The sequence below is a fragment of the Cnephaeus nilssonii genome (genome assembly GCF_951640355.1).
Source record: "Cnephaeus nilssonii genome assembly, chromosome: 5".
Lineage (NCBI taxonomy): Eukaryota > Metazoa > Chordata > Mammalia > Chiroptera > Vespertilionidae > Cnephaeus > Cnephaeus nilssonii.
This window is the reverse complement of record NC_137076.1, coordinates 17,309,995-17,326,939: the sequence shown is the minus strand read 5'-3', so window position 1 is coordinate 17,326,939 and position 16,945 is coordinate 17,309,995. Positions and strand designations below refer to the sequence as shown.

At 60.0% G+C, this 16,945-nt stretch overlaps 2 protein-coding genes across 3 annotated transcripts; both read right to left on the bottom strand.

Annotated features, from left to right (window-relative positions):
- Positions 1-406: 406 nt before the first annotated feature.
- Positions 407-6,461, bottom strand: LPAR2 (lysophosphatidic acid receptor 2). 2 transcript variants are annotated; one of them, XM_079771584.1, is made up of 3 exons: positions 6,359-6,461; positions 4,179-4,920; positions 407-3,471 (listed from the first exon to the last, which is right to left on the bottom strand). In XM_079771584.1, exons 2-3 carry the CDS (start codon positions 4,918-4,920, stop codon positions 3,158-3,160), a joined length of 1,056 nt encoding a protein of 351 aa, XP_079627710.1. In that variant the 5' UTR covers positions 6,359-6,461; the 3' UTR covers positions 407-3,157. The 2 variants fall into 2 exon arrangements, with proteins under 2 accessions (XP_079627710.1, XP_079627709.1); XM_079771583.1 differs by lacking the exon at positions 6,359-6,461 and adding an exon at positions 6,004-6,181 and having other exon boundaries at positions 410-3,471.
- A 481-nt stretch (positions 6,462-6,942) lies between these two features.
- GMIP (GEM interacting protein) lies at positions 6,943-16,237 on the bottom strand. Its single transcript, XM_079771582.1, has 21 exons — positions 16,095-16,237; positions 15,068-15,152; positions 14,609-14,684; positions 14,440-14,497; positions 14,016-14,141; positions 13,871-13,935; positions 13,651-13,758; positions 13,133-13,213; positions 12,851-13,021; positions 12,625-12,762; positions 12,149-12,345; positions 11,726-11,832; positions 11,566-11,655; positions 11,198-11,275; positions 10,971-11,125; positions 10,492-10,680; positions 10,252-10,389; positions 9,953-10,149; positions 9,287-9,674; positions 7,906-7,972; positions 6,943-7,775 (listed from the first exon to the last, which is right to left on the bottom strand). Exons 1-21 carry the CDS (start codon positions 16,111-16,113, stop codon positions 7,402-7,404), a joined length of 2,907 nt encoding a protein of 968 aa, XP_079627708.1. The 5' UTR covers positions 16,114-16,237; the 3' UTR covers positions 6,943-7,401.
- Positions 16,238-16,945: the final 708 nt, after the last annotated feature.

Below are 16,945 nucleotides of genomic sequence, written 5' to 3'. Positions count from 1 at the left end.
CTGCAGCCCCCACACCTGCCCTCCCTGCTTAGACACGCACCCCGTGCTGTCGCCCCGGCCCTCCCTCTGTTTCACCCCCAGCCACCCGGCCGCTGGGCCCGCCCCTTCCTGGCCCGGACTCGGGGTGGCTCCGGCCCCAGCGGAGCCGCGCAGCACCTGGCCTGCGCCTCCTCCAGGCTCGGGTCGGTCGGTCGGTGAGGCCGTGATCTGCCGCAGGAGTCTCCCGAGCTGGGCCGGCGGGGGCCCTGGCGGCGGGCCGGAGGGCGCGAGGAGGAGCCGCCGAGCCCGGAGCAGCCGCGTGGGCCCGCAGCCAAGAGCTGCTGCACGTGAGCCGCGCCTGGCCCCCCCCCCCCCCCACACACACACGCCGCCCACGGACCCTCCTAGCAGCCCGCGCCACGCCGGGAGAGCGCAGGGGTTGCAAAGGCGCTTCCCCCACCCTCCTCCAGAGGGCGATGCCGGCCCCGCCCCGCTCCGGTGGCCCTTACCCCACATCTCCGCCTCTCGCACCTCCTCTGCAGAGACCTTGCTCCTCCTCAGAGGCCCTCCTCTCTGAGCCTCTTACTCCTCAGGGTCGCACACATCTGAGCAACCCACTGTCCCTCCCAGCACCCCCTCCCCCTCAGGATTTCCCTTGGCCCTCAAAGCTCCATTCGCCTTCCCGGGAGGGGCGCGGTGAGGGTGCTGGGAGGTTAGAACCGAGTGGTTTTCTCAGCTGTAGAAGTTGGTTCTGTTCACCTTTCAAGGTCTGGCTTGAGCGTGACCACTCTCTTGTTTATTCATTCTCTTGCTCTGCAGCATTCCAGGTCTAGAAAACGCTACCACATGGTTAACGAGTGGATACTTCCAGAAGACCTACCCTGTGGTGCACCCCAAGACAGCAGCTCCTCATGCGAGAGAAAAGGAACAGACTGGACAAGAATTACTTATCCAACGTCATGGACTGCCTGGGGCCTGTTTGCGCTGAGGGCAGACCCTAGACGCAGGCTCAGCCTGGCTGCCAACTCCTGGGGCAGGGTTCCCATTGCTGCTGGAGAGGAAATGCAGTAACCACCTGGTGTGATTGGAACCCCTGAAAGAGACAGCAGGGAATGGAAATGAGTGATGTGGGCCAGGGTAAGAACAACCTCGAAAGCTTCCTGATGAGAGCTGACACTTGGCCCCAATAACGAACAGGAAGTACTAGGCCGTGGGCGCCGTCGAGAGCGAAAGCCCTGCACAGGAAGGTCAGCGGTTAGCACAGCTCTTGCACAGGCGGCCTGAAAATAGTGGGCAACTTTGGCATCCCTCAGAGAATGGGGTGAGGGGATGGGTGTTTGAAAGCTTCAAAGGCCAGCAGAGACAAAATCTTGGAAGTCACCCAGTAGAGAACAGAGACCTGCAAGAGAGGGAAAAACTGGGGGGACGAAATCCCAAAGGAGACTCGAGGATTTTGAGTGAGAACCCGGAGGATGCTCAGCTGGTGAAGCACAGAGCTGTCTGGAGGTCCTAGGAATTGGTTGGCTGCCTCGGCCCCCAAAATGACACGTCTACCCAACAAGCCCAGAGCTCCGTGGAGGCAAAGACGGCATCTTTCGTGGGCATCACCTCTGGAGTTGCAGGCCCCAGGCCCTATGCTGCCCACTTTGGACCCTGGAGAAGTACCCAGCACCCCAGTTCATTCTTGCCTCCTCACAAAGCTGCCTTAGGGCTGGGAGTTTCCCCAAAGGGAAGCCCAGCCCCATATAATGTAGAAGGACCTAGATGTTTTTGGTTCTTTGGCAATGTGTACATTAGTAGCTTAAGAACTGGGCCTCTGGTGGGAGGCCTGCTTTCCAAAGCGGCTGTTATTGTGTGTGTGAACCTGAAGTAGGGACATAACCCTATCTCCTCCTTAGGTGCAAGCAGAGCATCCAGATCCTGGTCTACACTATGAACATCTGAGATGGGGCTCATCATCAGGAGTCTGGTATGTCTGAAGCCGCTGGGGGCTGTGGGGTGAGGTGGGAAAGGCCAGGCTGAGCTTGTGACCAATTCCACACTTTGTGGGAATCAGAAGCTCCTTCCCCGGGGGCCTCTCTAGTCCCTGCATGCATCTCGGTGTCCTTTCAAAGCTGTGGAACCACGGGCCAGATCTCAACCTCTCAAACCACGGTCCTCCCATGAAAATAAGTGTAATACCTGCAGGTGATGGTTCAATAATGCACCTCAAGTGCTTCCCCGTGTGCCAGACATCAGGGGAGCTTGCGAAATGGCAACACTCAGATCTTTCACCCTGCTCCACGGATCCCACTACCCTGGCCTGTGGGTGTGTATGTGCAATGGACACACATGACTGTGAACCTGGACTGGGACGAAAGGGCAGGCGGGAAAGAGAGGACTCACATGGCCCATGAACTACTCGGCTCCAGAGGATGAAGACAGGCAGTTGGCAAGGTGGAGGCAAGGGAACAAGTGGAGAAGACAGACAAGAGGGAACAGATCTAAGTCTCCAAGAGAGATGGAGGAACAGCCAGCCAGAGTCTGAAGGGCAGTGAGAACAGGGCTGCGGAGAGGCCCTGCTGAAGGATGCCTGCCAGGCTGCAGCTGAGATGGACAATTCTGGGACAAAGTGACAGACTGAGCTGATGACACAAAGTGCGTTGGAGACCTCCGAGGAAAAATAAAAGTTTACTCCTTAATATGTCCTCCTTGTGGATACCCTCAAGTCTAATGGGGACGGGCAAGCCCGGAGGCTTCACGGGGCCACAAACTCTGTGCCCCCGAAGAATCAGCCTCAGGCGGATGGTGCATCCATGATCCGTCCTTATTACTTTTGGGAATCAGGGCCCGAGAGTCCTCATCTCGCCGACCTTGAACACACACCACCACGGACAAGGAAGCAATCCACAGGGTTTACCAGGGATGTGCAGTAAAACAGGAACATGTCTGTTAAAAAGCCCACAACCTGAGATGATTGAAGAGCCAGTTCCGGTACCCCATCTGACACTCTCCTGGGCACCTGGAGATGACCACATACCCCCAGGCCCTGGAGTTGTGTGTGTCTGCGGAGGTCTGGCATCCAGACCGAGGGTCTGCCTTTAATTCTGTCCTTCAAATTGAGTCGAACCAGGCACATCCACAAGCGGTCAGGGGTGCGATCTGGCACTGGCTGCATCCCACTGAAGTCCAAGGTTGGCTAAAGGGTGGAATCCATCAGGGGGTGGCCATTCTCAGGAAGCATGATGCGAGTGCTGGCGCCTGTTCGGGCGGAGGAGGTGTAGTGGGCAGACTCATGGGTGGACCGGCGGAGGCACAGACAGCAGAGGAGGCGGCGGAAGGTGCGGCGCATCTCAGCATCGCGGCAGGAGTACACCACAGCGTTGACCAGGGAGTTGGCCTCGGCCAAGAGCAGGAAATACTTCTCCACAGCTAGGACGTTGCAAGACTTGCAGTCCAGACCGTCTAGGAGCAGCACCACCTGGCCCGGCGTCCAACAAACCACGAACGCCCCTGCGGGATGGAGCCCAAGGTGACCCACAGCTCCAAGCTCAGGGCTGGAGGGGTGTCCAGAGCTTGGACAACAGCTGTGGCGTGCAGGGCAAGGGAGGCCTGTCTTGCTGGCCCGGCAGAGCGATGGGGCAGAATTGCTAAGAAGGGTCTCTTTATCTGACTTATCTGCCAGAAGGGACACCTTTCTTAATTGGTGCACTGTGGCCAGAGCTCTGGACATTTCTACATGGAGATCTGTTCGGTGGGGAAAAGAGATCACTGTGGGACAGGCCAGTTACTCCGTGGGGGGAGGAGATCATTGGAAGACTCACTCCTTGTTCTCCTGTGTTTGTGTGTCTGTGTGTGTGTGGGGGGGTGTATCCTCATGGGAACGCCTCTTGCTGCCTCCCCCACCCAGACATCCTACATTGCAACAGCCAGTGACCACGTTACTCCCTGCTAAACCCTCTTAAGGAATTCAGAACAAAATCTGACTCCGACCTCTGCCCTCGGAGGCTGTGCGGACCTGCTCTCCTCTCTGGAATTGCTGCCTGGTCCTGCCTGGGGCTCTCTGTTCCTTCTGCCTGAACTCTGTTCCCTTCTCTAGCCATGAGATCTCTGCTCAGGTATCACCTCCTTGGAGAACCTTCCCCACCCAAGTCATCTCCTCCCATCACACTCCTCCATCAGGTCTTGAAGGAGCTGGGGGAAAGTGGGGTCCCACTCACCCAGGATGATGACAACAGTCTTGACCAGGCTGAGCGTGGTCTCCCGGTAACGGGGGTGGCAGCTGACATGCTCCGCCATGCGCTGCACCCGCCGACGAACGTAGAAGAATATGCGGGTGTAGACAGCCACCATGAGCAGGAAGACGAGCAGGCTGGACAGGGCCCAGACCGCCAGGTAGGAGCGGCTGAGCAGGGGGGCCATGCGTGAGCAGCTGTCCAGGGCGCAGAGGCAGTGCCAGGAGTGGGCGGGCAGCAGCCCCAGGCCCAGCGCGGCTGCCCACACTCCCACAATGAGCATGACCACGCGGCCACGCGGCAGGCGGCTGTGCAGCTGCACGGCCATCACGCTGCGGTGCCGCTCCACGGCGATGGCCAGCAGCGTGGCCACCGATGCCGTGAGGCTCGTGTCCAGCAGACCCTGCCGCACGAACCAGCCCTGGAGCGAGAGCCGGGCTGTGCGCGGGCCCGTGTGAAACATGAGGAAGAGGTAGGCCACGCCGGCAAAGAGGTCAGCCGCGGCCAGGTTGCCGAGCAGGTAGTAAATGGGCTGGTGGAAGCGACGGTTCGAGGCGATGGCCGCGATGATCAGCAGGTTGGTCAGCAGCACCAGCACACTGACCGTCAGGCCCAGGGCCACCACCACCACGTCCTTAGGCCGCCAGTGGGAGCTCAGCTCCTTGCCGCTGTTGTTGTAGAAGAAGCCGATGGTCTCGTTGTAGTAGCACTGGCCCATGGTGACCATCTGGGGGCAGAGGAGAAGGTCACTGCGGGGGCACTTGTTGGGAGGACACAGAAAGGAGCCGCACACAGAGGGGAGGGTCGGGACAAGGCCAGAGCTCTCAAACCCAAAGGCCTCCGGGCCAAGTGGTGTTTTGGGGACCAGAGTGACCTAGAAAAGCAAGCTCCGTGGGTTGTGGGGTGCTGGTGGGAGAGTTGTTGCTTATTTACAAGTAAGACTCTGACAGCCTTATCGGGCTTAGCTCACTGGATAGAGCGCCGGCCTGTGGACTGAAGGGTCCCGGGTTTGATTCTGGTCAAGGGTCCTCACCTAGGGTGCAGGCTCGATCCCGGGTCAGAGTGTGAGCCAGAGGCAACCAACTGATGTGTCTCTCTCACATCAATGTTTCTCTCTCTGTGTCTCTCCCCCTCCCTTACACTCTCTCGAAAATGTCCTCGGGTGAGAGTTAACAAAAAACCAAAAAATAAAATAAATAAAAAAGAAGAGAAAAAAAAGAAAGAAAAAGACTTACAAAAGTTACCTCCCAAATCAAACAACTGGCTGGGTTTATTTGTGTGTTTTCCCCCCCGGAGTTGGTTTTGTTTTGTAATCTAAAGGAACAAAACAAAATCCATCGGCCTCCGATCCACCAATCTGGGTCCAATCTGTTCTGGCTGGGGAGGCTGGGTTAGGGCAGGACAAAGGGGTGAGCTGTGAAGGTAGGGAGGGAGGGAGGGTAAGTTCAGGGTCGGGGTCACTTCAGAGAGCAGAGCCCAGGGGCATGTGCGCGGGGTGGGGCCTCGGCCGGGGCCCTGCAGGCGGTGGTGCTGGGGCCTGGAGGTGACGGGAGGCCCGAGGGGACAGCCCGGGCGCTGGGCGACGGGCTTTGGACGAGAGCACCACCGGAGCGGGCGGGGCATCAGGCCGTTCGGGGGGACGCGGGGCTCCGGTGGCCTCCGCGGAGAAGCGCGCAGCTGGCGGGGCTTTCCGGGGCGCCCGGGCTTAGGAGGAGGGTGCGGGGAGAAGGGGGCGGCACCTGGGGCCCGCGGGCAGGCGCCACACCCTCCCAGGGACCCGGGCCCCCCGCCCCGTCCGTGCCGGCCTCACCTAGGCGGTCCCTCACGCCGCAGACCGGGCGGCCTCGCAGGGGGGAGGGCCGGATCGGGGACCCATGGCCCAGCGACCGCGCAGGGAGCGCAGAGTTTGAGTGCGCTCAGCCGGCGGCACAGAGCGCGGGAGGCGGGGTCCCGCCCTCACGGTCCTGTCCCAGCCGGTCCCGGCCCAGCCCCGGCGCCCCGCCCCCGCCCCTGGGGGCGCCCCGCCCTGCCCCCGCCACCTGGGGGCGCCCCGCCTCCGCAGCCCGGCGAGCACAGGGTCGCCCGGAACCGCAGTCCCCCATTTCCTCCCGCCTCGCGGCCCCTCTCCACTTCCGGCGCGGGACCCCCGCCCCGTCCCCGCACACCTCGCGCGCCCGCAGTTTCGGGCTTTGGGGGCGGCTGAGTCACTCACGGCTGGAGAATTCCCGCCGTGACCTCGCGCCGCCCGGGCTCAGCTCCGGGTGGTCCCAGGGTCCGCACCCCCGTCCCGGGCCAACCCCGCTCCCTCGCGTCCAATCCGCCGCCGAGCTCCAGGCCCCGCCCTGATCCGACCAGGCCCCACCGCCCGGACCCCCGCCCCACCGCGGGAGATGCGCGGCACCGCGGCCCCCCGACCCCCCGCACTTTGCGGACCTCCTCGGCTGGCGGTCCCGCCGCACTCAGGTTTCTGGAAATCCCGCCCCCGCGCCTCCCCGCCCTGGCGGCGCTGCCCCCTGCCCGGCCCAGGCCTGCCTGGGCCCTGGGCTCCCGCAGCCCGGCCAGAGCACACAGCCCCATTGTCCCGGTTATCTTCACTTTGTTATATTTGATTATGCAGGACGGGATCCGGAGCTCCCCGAGGGCCGGTGGCATGACTCAGCTCGGTGCCCGTCCAGCCTGACTGCCTATAGGTGCGCGAAGGAAGGAGGCCTTGGTTTCCCCGATGGGTAAAATGGGCCGAATGCTGCTGCCCTCACCTGGCAAAGAAAGACACTGAAGGGCGTAAGGACACAGTTTATTCCGAGGCCCTCAGACCCCAGGCACGACCGGGATGTATCTGGCCGTCACTCCCCCACTCCAAAAGCAGGTCACTTGGGGTCAGCTAAGGAAGAGGGCTGAGGTGGGGAAGTGGCCACGACCAGAGTAGCCAAAGGTACCCCTGTCCCAGGGGTCAGAGACTAGGGTGGACCCCAAGGATCCTGTGACCTGTATTGAACCTGAGACTTGACCCTGAGTGACCTCTGAACCTGAGTGGCCCTGATGCTTGGCAGTATCCCGTGTCTAGTGGGGGATCCTGGTACACTGTCCCCAAAAGGGTTTGAGTCTTCCCACAGGCCGTGTAGTTCTTCCTTATAGGAACTCTCCAGATCCCCCAACAGTGAACTCCTGGGGAGAAGTGAGTCTTTGTCCTCAGTCCTGGGCCCCTTGGTCAGAGATGCTCCTCCACTTCCTCATCCTCAGGCGGAGGGTCCGGGCAGCCCGAGGCCTTGGGCGCCTCCTCTCTGTGCAGCTTGGAGAGCAGCCGGGCTGTCTCCTGGGTGATCTCAAAATGCTTGGGCAGCGGGGTGCGGCGCAGGGGGTGGCCCTCAGGGGAGGCAGCAGCAGGTCCCCTCCCCCGCAAGCTCCCTTGAGGCCCTGATGTGACAGGAGTCTCCTCGCACAGTTTGAAAGCCACCAGGGCCAAGCTGGACAGCTGGTGGGTGACAGGCCGCACGCCCCCCCGGGGATACTTCACTGGCTGGCGGCTGAAGTAGCCACGGGACTGCGTCCCCAGGAGGGAGTCCTCGGGGCCTTGGCTGGACACTGTGGAATGGGGTGGTCACTGCTGAGCATCACTAAGTCCTCTGGATATCCCTCCCGGGAGTCACCTCTCCGCCAAGCTACCATGGGCAGGGTACCCCCAGAACTCCTGGTTTACTCCCAGCACACTCACCTTCCCCTCTCTCATCTTTGGTGTCTTGGGCCACTTCCTCTCTCTGGTCACTCTGTGGAGTTAGAATCTGTAGGGAGAAACCCAAGACCAAGACCCCAACAATAAAATCCCAGCTCTTTGAGACTCTTGGAGAACCGAGAGTTTGTTCCTGGACATGCAAGTTCCTTTGCAGTTCTGGTGTCTGGGAAGATGTGGTGCCCCTAACAGTGTCCTGCTTGTCCTGCTGTGCAGAGCAGTGCTATTGGTGTCCACTGTGGGCTCTGAGGGCGGGAACGCCCTTGTCCAGCAGAGGCCAGGCCAGGCTGTGACTTACCCCTCTCCACGCTAGGATGAGGTGACGCTCCTTCCTGCTCTATTCTCTGCAACCCACGCCCGGTTAGCTGCATAGTCTCACTATTCTGCCTTTAGCTGAATGCTAATAGCAGCCGGAGTTCTTTCTAGGAGTCATTCCAGTTCAGAGTCCCACAGCTCACCAGCAGCCCTTCCGCAGCTTGGGACTGCAGTGGAGGAGGTCTGCGCGCTCAGGGACGGCAGGTGTAGCAGAACCTGAGGGACCACGAAACCTCCCTAGGAGTCTCATCTGTAAATGGTTTTCACTCTGTAACTAACTCACCAACAGTATCTACCACTCAGGGCTGTGGCGAGAATGACAGGAAGCCTGCAAAGTGCTCACGTATAGTAGGTGACCTCTGTGGCCTCCTCTTCCCTTCATTCATTACACCACGGAGCTGTGGCTTGAACACACCAGGCATGCTCCCACCTCAGGGCCTTTGCCTGGGACACACTTACCCTGACCTTCCCTGGCTTATTTCTCCTTCACATCCTCCCAGTCTTTGTTCAAATCCACCTTCTCCAGGAGACCTGCCCACACCATCCTACTTACTGCTACAGGCTGTCCATCACCTCTCACCTCTGTGTCCCTGATATCCCTTACCTTATGCTACTTTCTTTTCTCTATAGCACTTGTCACCATGTAACATCCTCTATAACTAACTCTGTATCATATTTCTTGTTTATTGCTGGTTTCTTTCCCATGAGAATGCAGGCACCAAGAGAATAGGGTCTTTGAATATTCTGCTCACTGATGTGTATGTAATGCCTAAAGCAATGCTTGGCGCATAATAGGTGTTAAATAAGTATTCTGTTGCAGGTGTGAATGATCACCCTCTGCAGGGCTGTATCCTGTTGTCACTCCATTATTAACACTCCCTCCACTCCCCAATTCCATTCCTCACTTTTCCTTCTAGAATGAGCACAGGGTACATAAGGAAGGAGTGAAAAAGAAAAATTTAAAGGGCAAGGAAGGGAGGAGAGAGAGTGAATGAGAAGATTAAATGGAGAAAGGACCCTCCCCACGTCTGTGGGCCCAGCTGGTTCCTACCTCGGAGGGCATGACCTCGGGATGCTTCTCCAGGGCACTGTGGGGCTCAGGGTCTGGATCTGAATCTGAGGGTAAGGTTGGGGGCAGGGGATCTGGGGCAAGGTATGGGGGTGCTGGCTGGGGGCTGGTTGTGAGGAGCCCAGGGGCTGGGTTGGGGTCTTGAGGTGGGAGCTCAGTGGCCAGGGGGAGCTCGTCCATCCCAAAGATCTGCTCATAGTGCACTATGAGGAACTCGACAAGCTGGGCCTGGTGCCCGAAGTCCAGGAGGCAGGTAACAGAGCCGGTGGCAGCTGCCGCAGGATCGTCCGGTGGCCGCAGCAGCGTGGGTCCAAACACAATGCCCAAGTTGTTGGCCGACATCTTGTTTTCCTCAAACTGTGCAGCCACCCTGGGGCGAGGAGAAGGGAAAGGCACAGAGTGCCCAGTCGTCACTTACCGGGTAGGACCTGAACGCCAGACTAGTGGTTACTTGCCCAAGTCACGGGAGTTTGAGCCCAGCAGCTCTATGCCCAGCCATGGGGAGCGGGAGTAGGCACCGAAAGTCAGAAGTCATGTATTAAGGTTCAGAGCTCAGAAAACACATGCAAAGGTCAGAGGTCAGTGTCAGGGGTCAGCAGTCACATGTCCAGTAGTCACATCCATTTCAAGGTCAGGGGCAGTGCACACCTGAACAGATGAGCCACCAGATGCCGCAGGGTGTTGTAGTTAGAGTCAGGCAGCTGCACCAACAGGGTCTTCAGCAAGCGAATAACCTCAGGACTGGGACTTGGGGTCCCAGAGTCGTGCCCGGGGTTTGCATGCAGGGTTTTAGCCAGAGAGATGAAGGCATCGTAGAAGTGGAAGGGGACCACGGGGTCAGTGAGCTGGGGGTGGAATGGCAGGGGGAACATGGGTGTGGGTAGGCTGCAGAGGGTCCTTAGCCTCAGCCTGCCCAGCTGGCCCTGCCCTGTCCCCTGAGCACCCACCTCCTGGAGGAATCGCTTGAGCACAGTTGAGACATCATGAGGTGAGTTCCCAGACAGGTCCACCAACGCTCGGCCATTCTCGAAAGCCTGACACAGCCGTTCTACGCGGACCCGGGACCCGCTGACCCGATAAATGCCCTGTAGGGTAGTGTGGGAAAGAAACTCCTGGGTAGTAATCCAGCCCTGGAGAGGGCCAGGCCATTGCTGGGGATGGTCAAAGGTCAAGGGTCAAGGTCGCACCTGCACACCCAGAGCGCGCTGTTCTATCTCAGCCGTGCACCTGGTGACTACAAAGGGCACCTCCTCCGGGAAGTCCCTGGGCAGCTGCAGGAAGTCGACCCCGAAGAGGGATGTCCGGGCTGGGAGCCGCCTGTGTCCACAGAGGATCAGCAGAGTCTCAAGGCAGCGCTTGTGGCAGGTCAGAAAGCACTGGGGGTTGGGGGTGGGGAGCAAATTCATTGGTAGCAAATAAAAATTAATTTAGAAAATGTTTTGCATAAATAAAGAACAGTTTCCAAAAAAAAGATAGGGAGGTCCCTGGGGGTCAGCGGAAGTGAAGGTTGTAAGGATCCTTAGGGAACGGGAAGCTCACGGGCAATCATGAGATCAGGGCTGGTCCCCGGGGCGGGAAGGGCACAGGAATATCAGGTCAGGAGGTGCCTGGGGCTCAGGGAGGTCAGTGGGGTCAGCAGAGAGCCGGTCATTGGCCCGGGCCACACCTCCTCACATTCGGTCCCGCTGACCATGAAGGCCTCACACTCTCGGCACTTGGCTGGGCCCCTCAGCCGCCGCAGCCGGTGAGTCTGGGCTGCGTTGGAGAGCGTCCACTTCCTGAAGGGGCTGCCGGACCCATTCTCCAGCCCATCTCCCAGGTCTGTGGGAAAACAGGGTTAGGGGGGCCTGGTCCACCCCTGCCCCCGTCCTGCCCACCCGCTTCCAGCCTTACCAGGGTCTCGCTCCTCAAAGTCATCTGAAGACTCAGTGCCTGTGGATGAGACCTTCACCAGCCGCCTTGTACCAGGGCCTGGAGTCAGAGGGTCCCAGAGGTTGGGGTCATAGGGGTCACGGAGAAGTTCCAAAGCTAAGCAGGCTTTCCTAGTTTTCAGGCCTTTCAGAACCACCCACAGCTATCCTTGGGGAAAGGGTTGAAGGTGTGTATGTGGGGGGTCAGATAGGTCAGAGGCTGAAGAAATAGGTCAGGAGTGTGGGTAGGTTAAAGATCGAAGGGTAGGTTAGAGAAGAAAGGTCAGAGCCTGGCCAGGGCTGGAGGAGGGTCAGAGTTAGGAGTGGGTCAGGGCCAGGTCCTGGCCCCACCTGGGCTGGAAGTGGGAGAGTCCAGGGATCGAGACTCGCTGCCACCGCCCACGCTGTCCACGTCGCTGCCTGGAGTGGGGCCCGGAGTCCCTAGGAGGGGAGAGGTCAATGAGGACGACCCTCCCCAGCACCACTCCTCCCCACTCCTCCCTGCACTCACCCTGCCAGCCGACGCCTGTGTCCTCCCAAGGACCTGGCTCAGCGGCACTCTCATCCAACCGTGGAGGTGGGGGACCGGAGAGCTTCTTCTTTGTGTCCAGAGGGGAGCTGGGAGGACAGGTTTGAGGGCTCTGAGAACGAGGACACTGGCCAGGGTGACAGCACCCAGGCCCCGCATCTTGGATCCAACTCCAAGTCCTTGGGTCTGCAAGCCCCGAGGTGTATGCGCATTGTGGCCAGTGCAGCAGTCTTAAAGTCCTGACCCTCCCAGGCCTGGGGCAGCCCCCGCTGCCCAGATGAGAGCCTTGGGTACTAAATCCGAGTACTGAGGCTTTGAGTTCTTTGACCCCGAGTTCTCAGCCCATGATGCCAACAGCGGGCACCATGTCTGGGCTCCTTCCTGACTCTGCTCCTAGGGGCCCACCTGTGCGGGGTGGGAACAAACTCCTGGAAGGAGAAGGCAGGTGGCGGGGGTGGCGGGGCCTCTGGCCGCAGCGTCCGCACGAACTCCTGGTAGCGCTGGCCAGGCTCGAAGGGCGCGCAGCACTCGGCCAGGGCGGCAAAGGCGCGGGGACCACGCTCTGCTTGCGCCCCTCGAAGCCGGAACAGTCCCAGGGTCACCTGGCAGGTGGAGACCACGGAGACCACATATGAGAGAGGGGGCGTGGAGTTAGACAGTGGGAGGCAGCCTAGGGATGAGGGTGTCACTGAGGGGAGGGGGGGTGGCTGGTCAGGGTCATCCTGGGGGCAGGACCCCACAGGAGTGGGACCTAGGCAGAGGTGCATTCAGGGTCTGAGGCAGGGACTGGCTATCCAGGGAGATGGAGTGAGTCCTGGTATCCTGGAGGCAGTTTAGGGAGAGCAGGGGGGAGGGGCGCTCAGCTTGGGGTCGGGTCTCACCCGCCTCATCACTTCGTCCCCCTGCAGCACCAGCTTGCGTACGTGTGACACGATTCGCTGCTTGGTGGCCTCTAAGTCCTGCTGCCGCGCATTGGCCTCCCGGACGCAGGCCTGGTACAATGCCTCTGCCTCCTGCGCCTGGGGAAAGCAAGGCCGGGGGTACAGGTGGGGGACAGCGTCGGGGGGAGCACTGAAGCACGAGGGGCCTAGGGGGCAGGGTCACCACCTTGGCCTGGGCCTCCTCTCGGGAGCGCCGCCGCCGCTCTTGCTGTTTGCTGGGTGCCAGTGAGGCCTGGGGGGCTGGGTCCTCCGAGGATGCCTGGGAGCGCACCCGCAGGTCCTCGCTGCGCTGCACGTACTGGAGCTGGGCTCTCCGCAGTGCCTGCACCGCTTCGTTCTGGGGGAAGGGCAGGGGCACAGTCAGGGCCCTTCCGCTCCTCCCCTAGCTCACCCTCACCCACCCTCACCCACCCTCACCCTCACCCACCCTCACCCACCCGGGCCTCACCATCCGCTTCTGCTCTTTCATCCACTGCTCCTTGAACTCCTTCCGCCACTTCTCAATCTCAGTCCGTTTGGCGGCCAGGGGCTGGCAATGATGGGGGACGGGGATGCTGCCTCAGGGCCACTGGTCCTTCCATTCCCCGAGGCCAGGTGCCTTTCACCCTCTGGACCCTTTTCAGGGTCTGCAGGCTTCCAGAGGGTCTTCTCACCCAGACTTGCTCACCCCCACTCTGTGTCCCAAGAAGACTTAGTGGTCACCTCATCCTTTCTGCCTTGATCCAGAGAGGCCAAGAGACTCTTCCTGGGAACACTCAGCACCTCACCTTGCGCCCCACCCACAAACAAATGCAGTTTTGCAATTGCACAAGAAGCCTGGTTTGAATCTCTGCTGGGTAACCTTGGGCAAGTTCCTCAGCATCCATGGGCCTTAGCTTCCTCATCAGCAAAATAGCACTGATGGTGCCGGCGCCCTCCGCGGAGGGGAGTGAATGGAATGGTGCGTGGGCAGCATGGATCCCTCACCTGGTAGTAGTCTCTTTTCTGCTGGGCCACTGTCTCCATGGCCAGGGCTCCCAGGCTGAGGTCGTGCTCCAGAAACAGGGTGTAGATGTATTGCAGTGGCATGTGGCTCTGGGGTGGGGGTGTTGGAAGATGCTGAGGATCTAGGGGTGGGGTTGGGCTGGGGTTCTTTCTGAAGGGTTTGGGCTGGGGGCAGGGGGGAAGGGGGGCTGGTCATGGTTACCTGCTGGTGGATTGACACCTTGCCAGCCTCGGCGATCTTCATAATGCTTTTGGTAAAATCTAGCTCTGGGGGGAGACAGCAAAGGTCTGAGCTGGGCAGGGAGTGGGAGCTGCCTGGAGCCTGGGGCCGGTGGAAGGACCCTCACCAAGGCTGGCTCTCTTCTCGGTCCAGGCCAGCAGCTCCTTCGCATAGCGGCTCCAGGTCTTGGCATACTCCAGGGCTGCGTCCACACCACCCTTGGTCCGAACGAGCCGCAAGTCCAGTTCCTCCCCTGGGCAGACAGGTGGACCTCTGACCTCTGAATCCTAAACTCCCTTGAAATCCTGACCTCACTTGAGCCTCAAGACCTGACCAGTGACCTTTATTCTACCCTATGACTCCCCAAAATACCCTTTACAATGACTTGCAATTTTACACTGATTTTCCACCCAGACTGGGGCTCCCTGAGGGCAGGGGCTCACATCTGCTCTGTGCACTGCAGTGTCCCAGGTGCACAGGACAGGCAGTCGGTGATGACTTAAGGGAAGAACTTCTTTCTGCCCCCACCTCCTGGCCTCAAAACCCCCTACCTGTAAGGGGTGCAGGACCCTCTGGGGAGGGGCCACTCCAATGGCTGGTTTCACTGGTCTGAGGGGGAGGGAGACAGCATTCAGGAACATGCAGGGCAGGGGCCCCCCTCCTTAGAGTCCCTCCTCCTGGAGGCCCCTCCTCCCTGCCCCCCTTGGCTCCATCTCTCACCACAGTGGCTGTGGGGGTCTTGTCAGGCTCTGGATCTCCTGTAAGTATAGGGTCTCCAGCCAGCATCTCAAGGGTCCTGGGAGGTAAGGGTATCAGGATACCACCCTCCACCCAGGCTGTCCTGCTCAGGGGTGCTGAGGATCCCAGGGAATTTTGGCTGATGGTCCTGAATACCACCTCAGTGACATCTCTTGTATCTGGGAGGTCTAAGGGATGGGATTTTGGGGGACAGCCAGGTGAGCTTTTTATGAGACTTGAGACAGAGTTTGACGGTTTACAGGTAACTTTGGGATTCAGAGAGTGGGATTATAGGGGTCTCAAATGTTGTAAGGGGTCACCAGAAGGATATGTGGGGGTTCTAGGACCACTATAGGGATTTCCAGTGGATTTGGGGAGGGTGAATTTTGGGTGTTTTGGAGATCTTGGCAGGATTTGGGGGCGACCCAGGCTCAGACTCACGCGTTCCCCAGTGAAATTTCAAGGTTGTCCAGGCTCCGAAAGATATCACTGTACCTCTTCCTGCTCTCGGGAGCCGGGGGAAGCCCTAAAAGGGGGGGTGGGGTGGGTGTCATATATGGGTACACGAAGCCTTCCTAGTCCACAGCACCTCGGCTGGCTGTTTGGAGGGTGGGGAGAGAGAAAGAAAGAGGAGCAAGACAGAAGGAAAGTGCTGGTTCTGTGGGGAGTGTGGGATGAGGTGGGTGTCTGAGTTGGAATGGAGGGAGGGTGGGCTTGGGTGGGTGGGGCTGAATGGCCAGGCAGATGGACTCAGGCACAACCCAACACAGAGAGCAGAGACAGCCACAAACACACGGGCTCTGAGGCAACGAGACAACACAGATGCCCCAGATGCAGTCACACTGTCCCCAGGGGCGAGAGCCAGCTTGGCAATGGAGCCACATGGAACTCAGGCCAGACAGATGGAAATCCACGTGGGACAGACAGGCAGAGAGCTGAGGCAGAAACCCTGGCAGACGGAACCATCAGGGCCATAAAGAGTGAATGACTGACAGCATGCACAGAGAGACACAAACGACAGCCCCCCAAACAAGCGGGAACTTGCTCCATTTCTGCGACAGCTTCTCCCGCCCTTCTTCTGGGGGCCATCAGCACGGCTCCTCCCCGGGCTACGGAGCAGCGGGTGGGGAATCCTGCTGCGCGGTCGCCCTTTCCCTCTCCACCCGCGGTTGTTGCACCCTGCCCCCATCACAAATATCAAAAGCAGAAGCAGCCACTTCCCCTTCCTGGGCCCCTTCAACCAGGCATCCGGGGTGAAGACTCCAAAGGGGGAGGGGGTCAGGGACTGGTGTCCCGGGCCCCTCTCGGCTTGCGGGGCCGGTGCCCACAATGGAGGATCCCCGGCGTCCTCCCCATTCAGGAACTCCTGTCCCTGCTCTATGGACAGAGAGGGACAACCATAGGCCCTCAATTTAGGAAGCGGGTATGGCTCATGCCCCTCTTGGATCCCGTATCCCGGACCGCCTACCCGGCTCCGCTGCGTCCATGGCCTAGGGTTGCTCGGTGGGGACAGGGACTGAGAGGATGGAATCGCCGGCTGGGCCTAGCCCAGATTTTCTGCTTCGGCTACCACCGGCTTCCGCGTCTCCCCGCCCCACGGCAGGCCACGCCCCCACTTTATCACTCCGAACACGCCCTTGCCGGAGGCCACGCCCCCAGGCTCAGAAGCGCGGAAGGAGCCCCCTGCTCAAGGGCAGAGATGCTCTAAAGCCAGTGCCTCCTGGGCGACCACCCCAGACCTGGACACACCAGGACTCCATCCTGGCCAGGGTTCTCCTTTCCAGATCTTTGCACGGTCCCAAAGCGCCAGCACACTCCCCCAGGAGTGACCCCAGAGTCCACCTGTTTTCCACCCTTCCACACACCCAGCGACAGTTCCGCTCAGGGCTCCCTTGACCCCTGAACCCATCCAGCCCAGCCGACTAGAGACGTGGAGCCCCTTTGTGGAGGCCAGCAGTCCTGCCCAATTACAGCCGAATCAGAAGTCACCTAACACTTTGTGGCCAGAAACTCCTGGCCTGGGGGACTCGCAGTGACCCTCAAAGCTAAATCAGGCTCTCTAGGCCCAATTACAAGGTAGCCCTCAGTTCTTTTCAGGCCTGGGGTGGAGTGGGATAGTGGTGAGGGCGGCACAGAGACCCTCCCCTGAGCTCCCAAACAATCATCCCTGGCAAACCCAATTCCAGACTGCTCTCCTCTGTCGCCTCACGTTGTCTGTCTCAGGGATTTGGCCTCCCTCTCCATTCCCCATGACCACAGCAACCCCTCTGCAGGCTGCCGTCTGGGGCCACTACCCCCTGGGACCTTGGCCAGCCAGTG

What these genes read in the sequence shown, in the direction of transcription:
- LPAR2 (XM_079771584.1), bottom strand. Translation starts at nt 4,920, where the DNA reads ATGGTCACCATGGGCCAGTGCTACTACAACGAGACCATCGGCTTCTTC. An exon ending in GACTGTTGTCATCATCCTGG is followed by an intron (nt 3,472 to 4,178) that starts GTGAGTGGGACC and finishes TCCATCCCGCAG; the next exon opens with GGGCGTTCGTGGTTTGTTGG.
- GMIP (XM_079771582.1), bottom strand. An exon ending in CTCTCCCACTTCCAGCCCAG is followed by an intron (nt 11,276 to 11,565) that starts GTGGGGCCAGGA and finishes CTCTGACTCCAG; the next exon opens with GCCCTGGTACAAGGCGGCTG. An exon ending in CAAAGATGAGAGAGGGGAAG is followed by an intron (nt 7,776 to 7,905) that starts GTGAGTGTGCTG and finishes CCCATTCCACAG; the next exon opens with TGTCCAGCCAAGGCCCCGAG.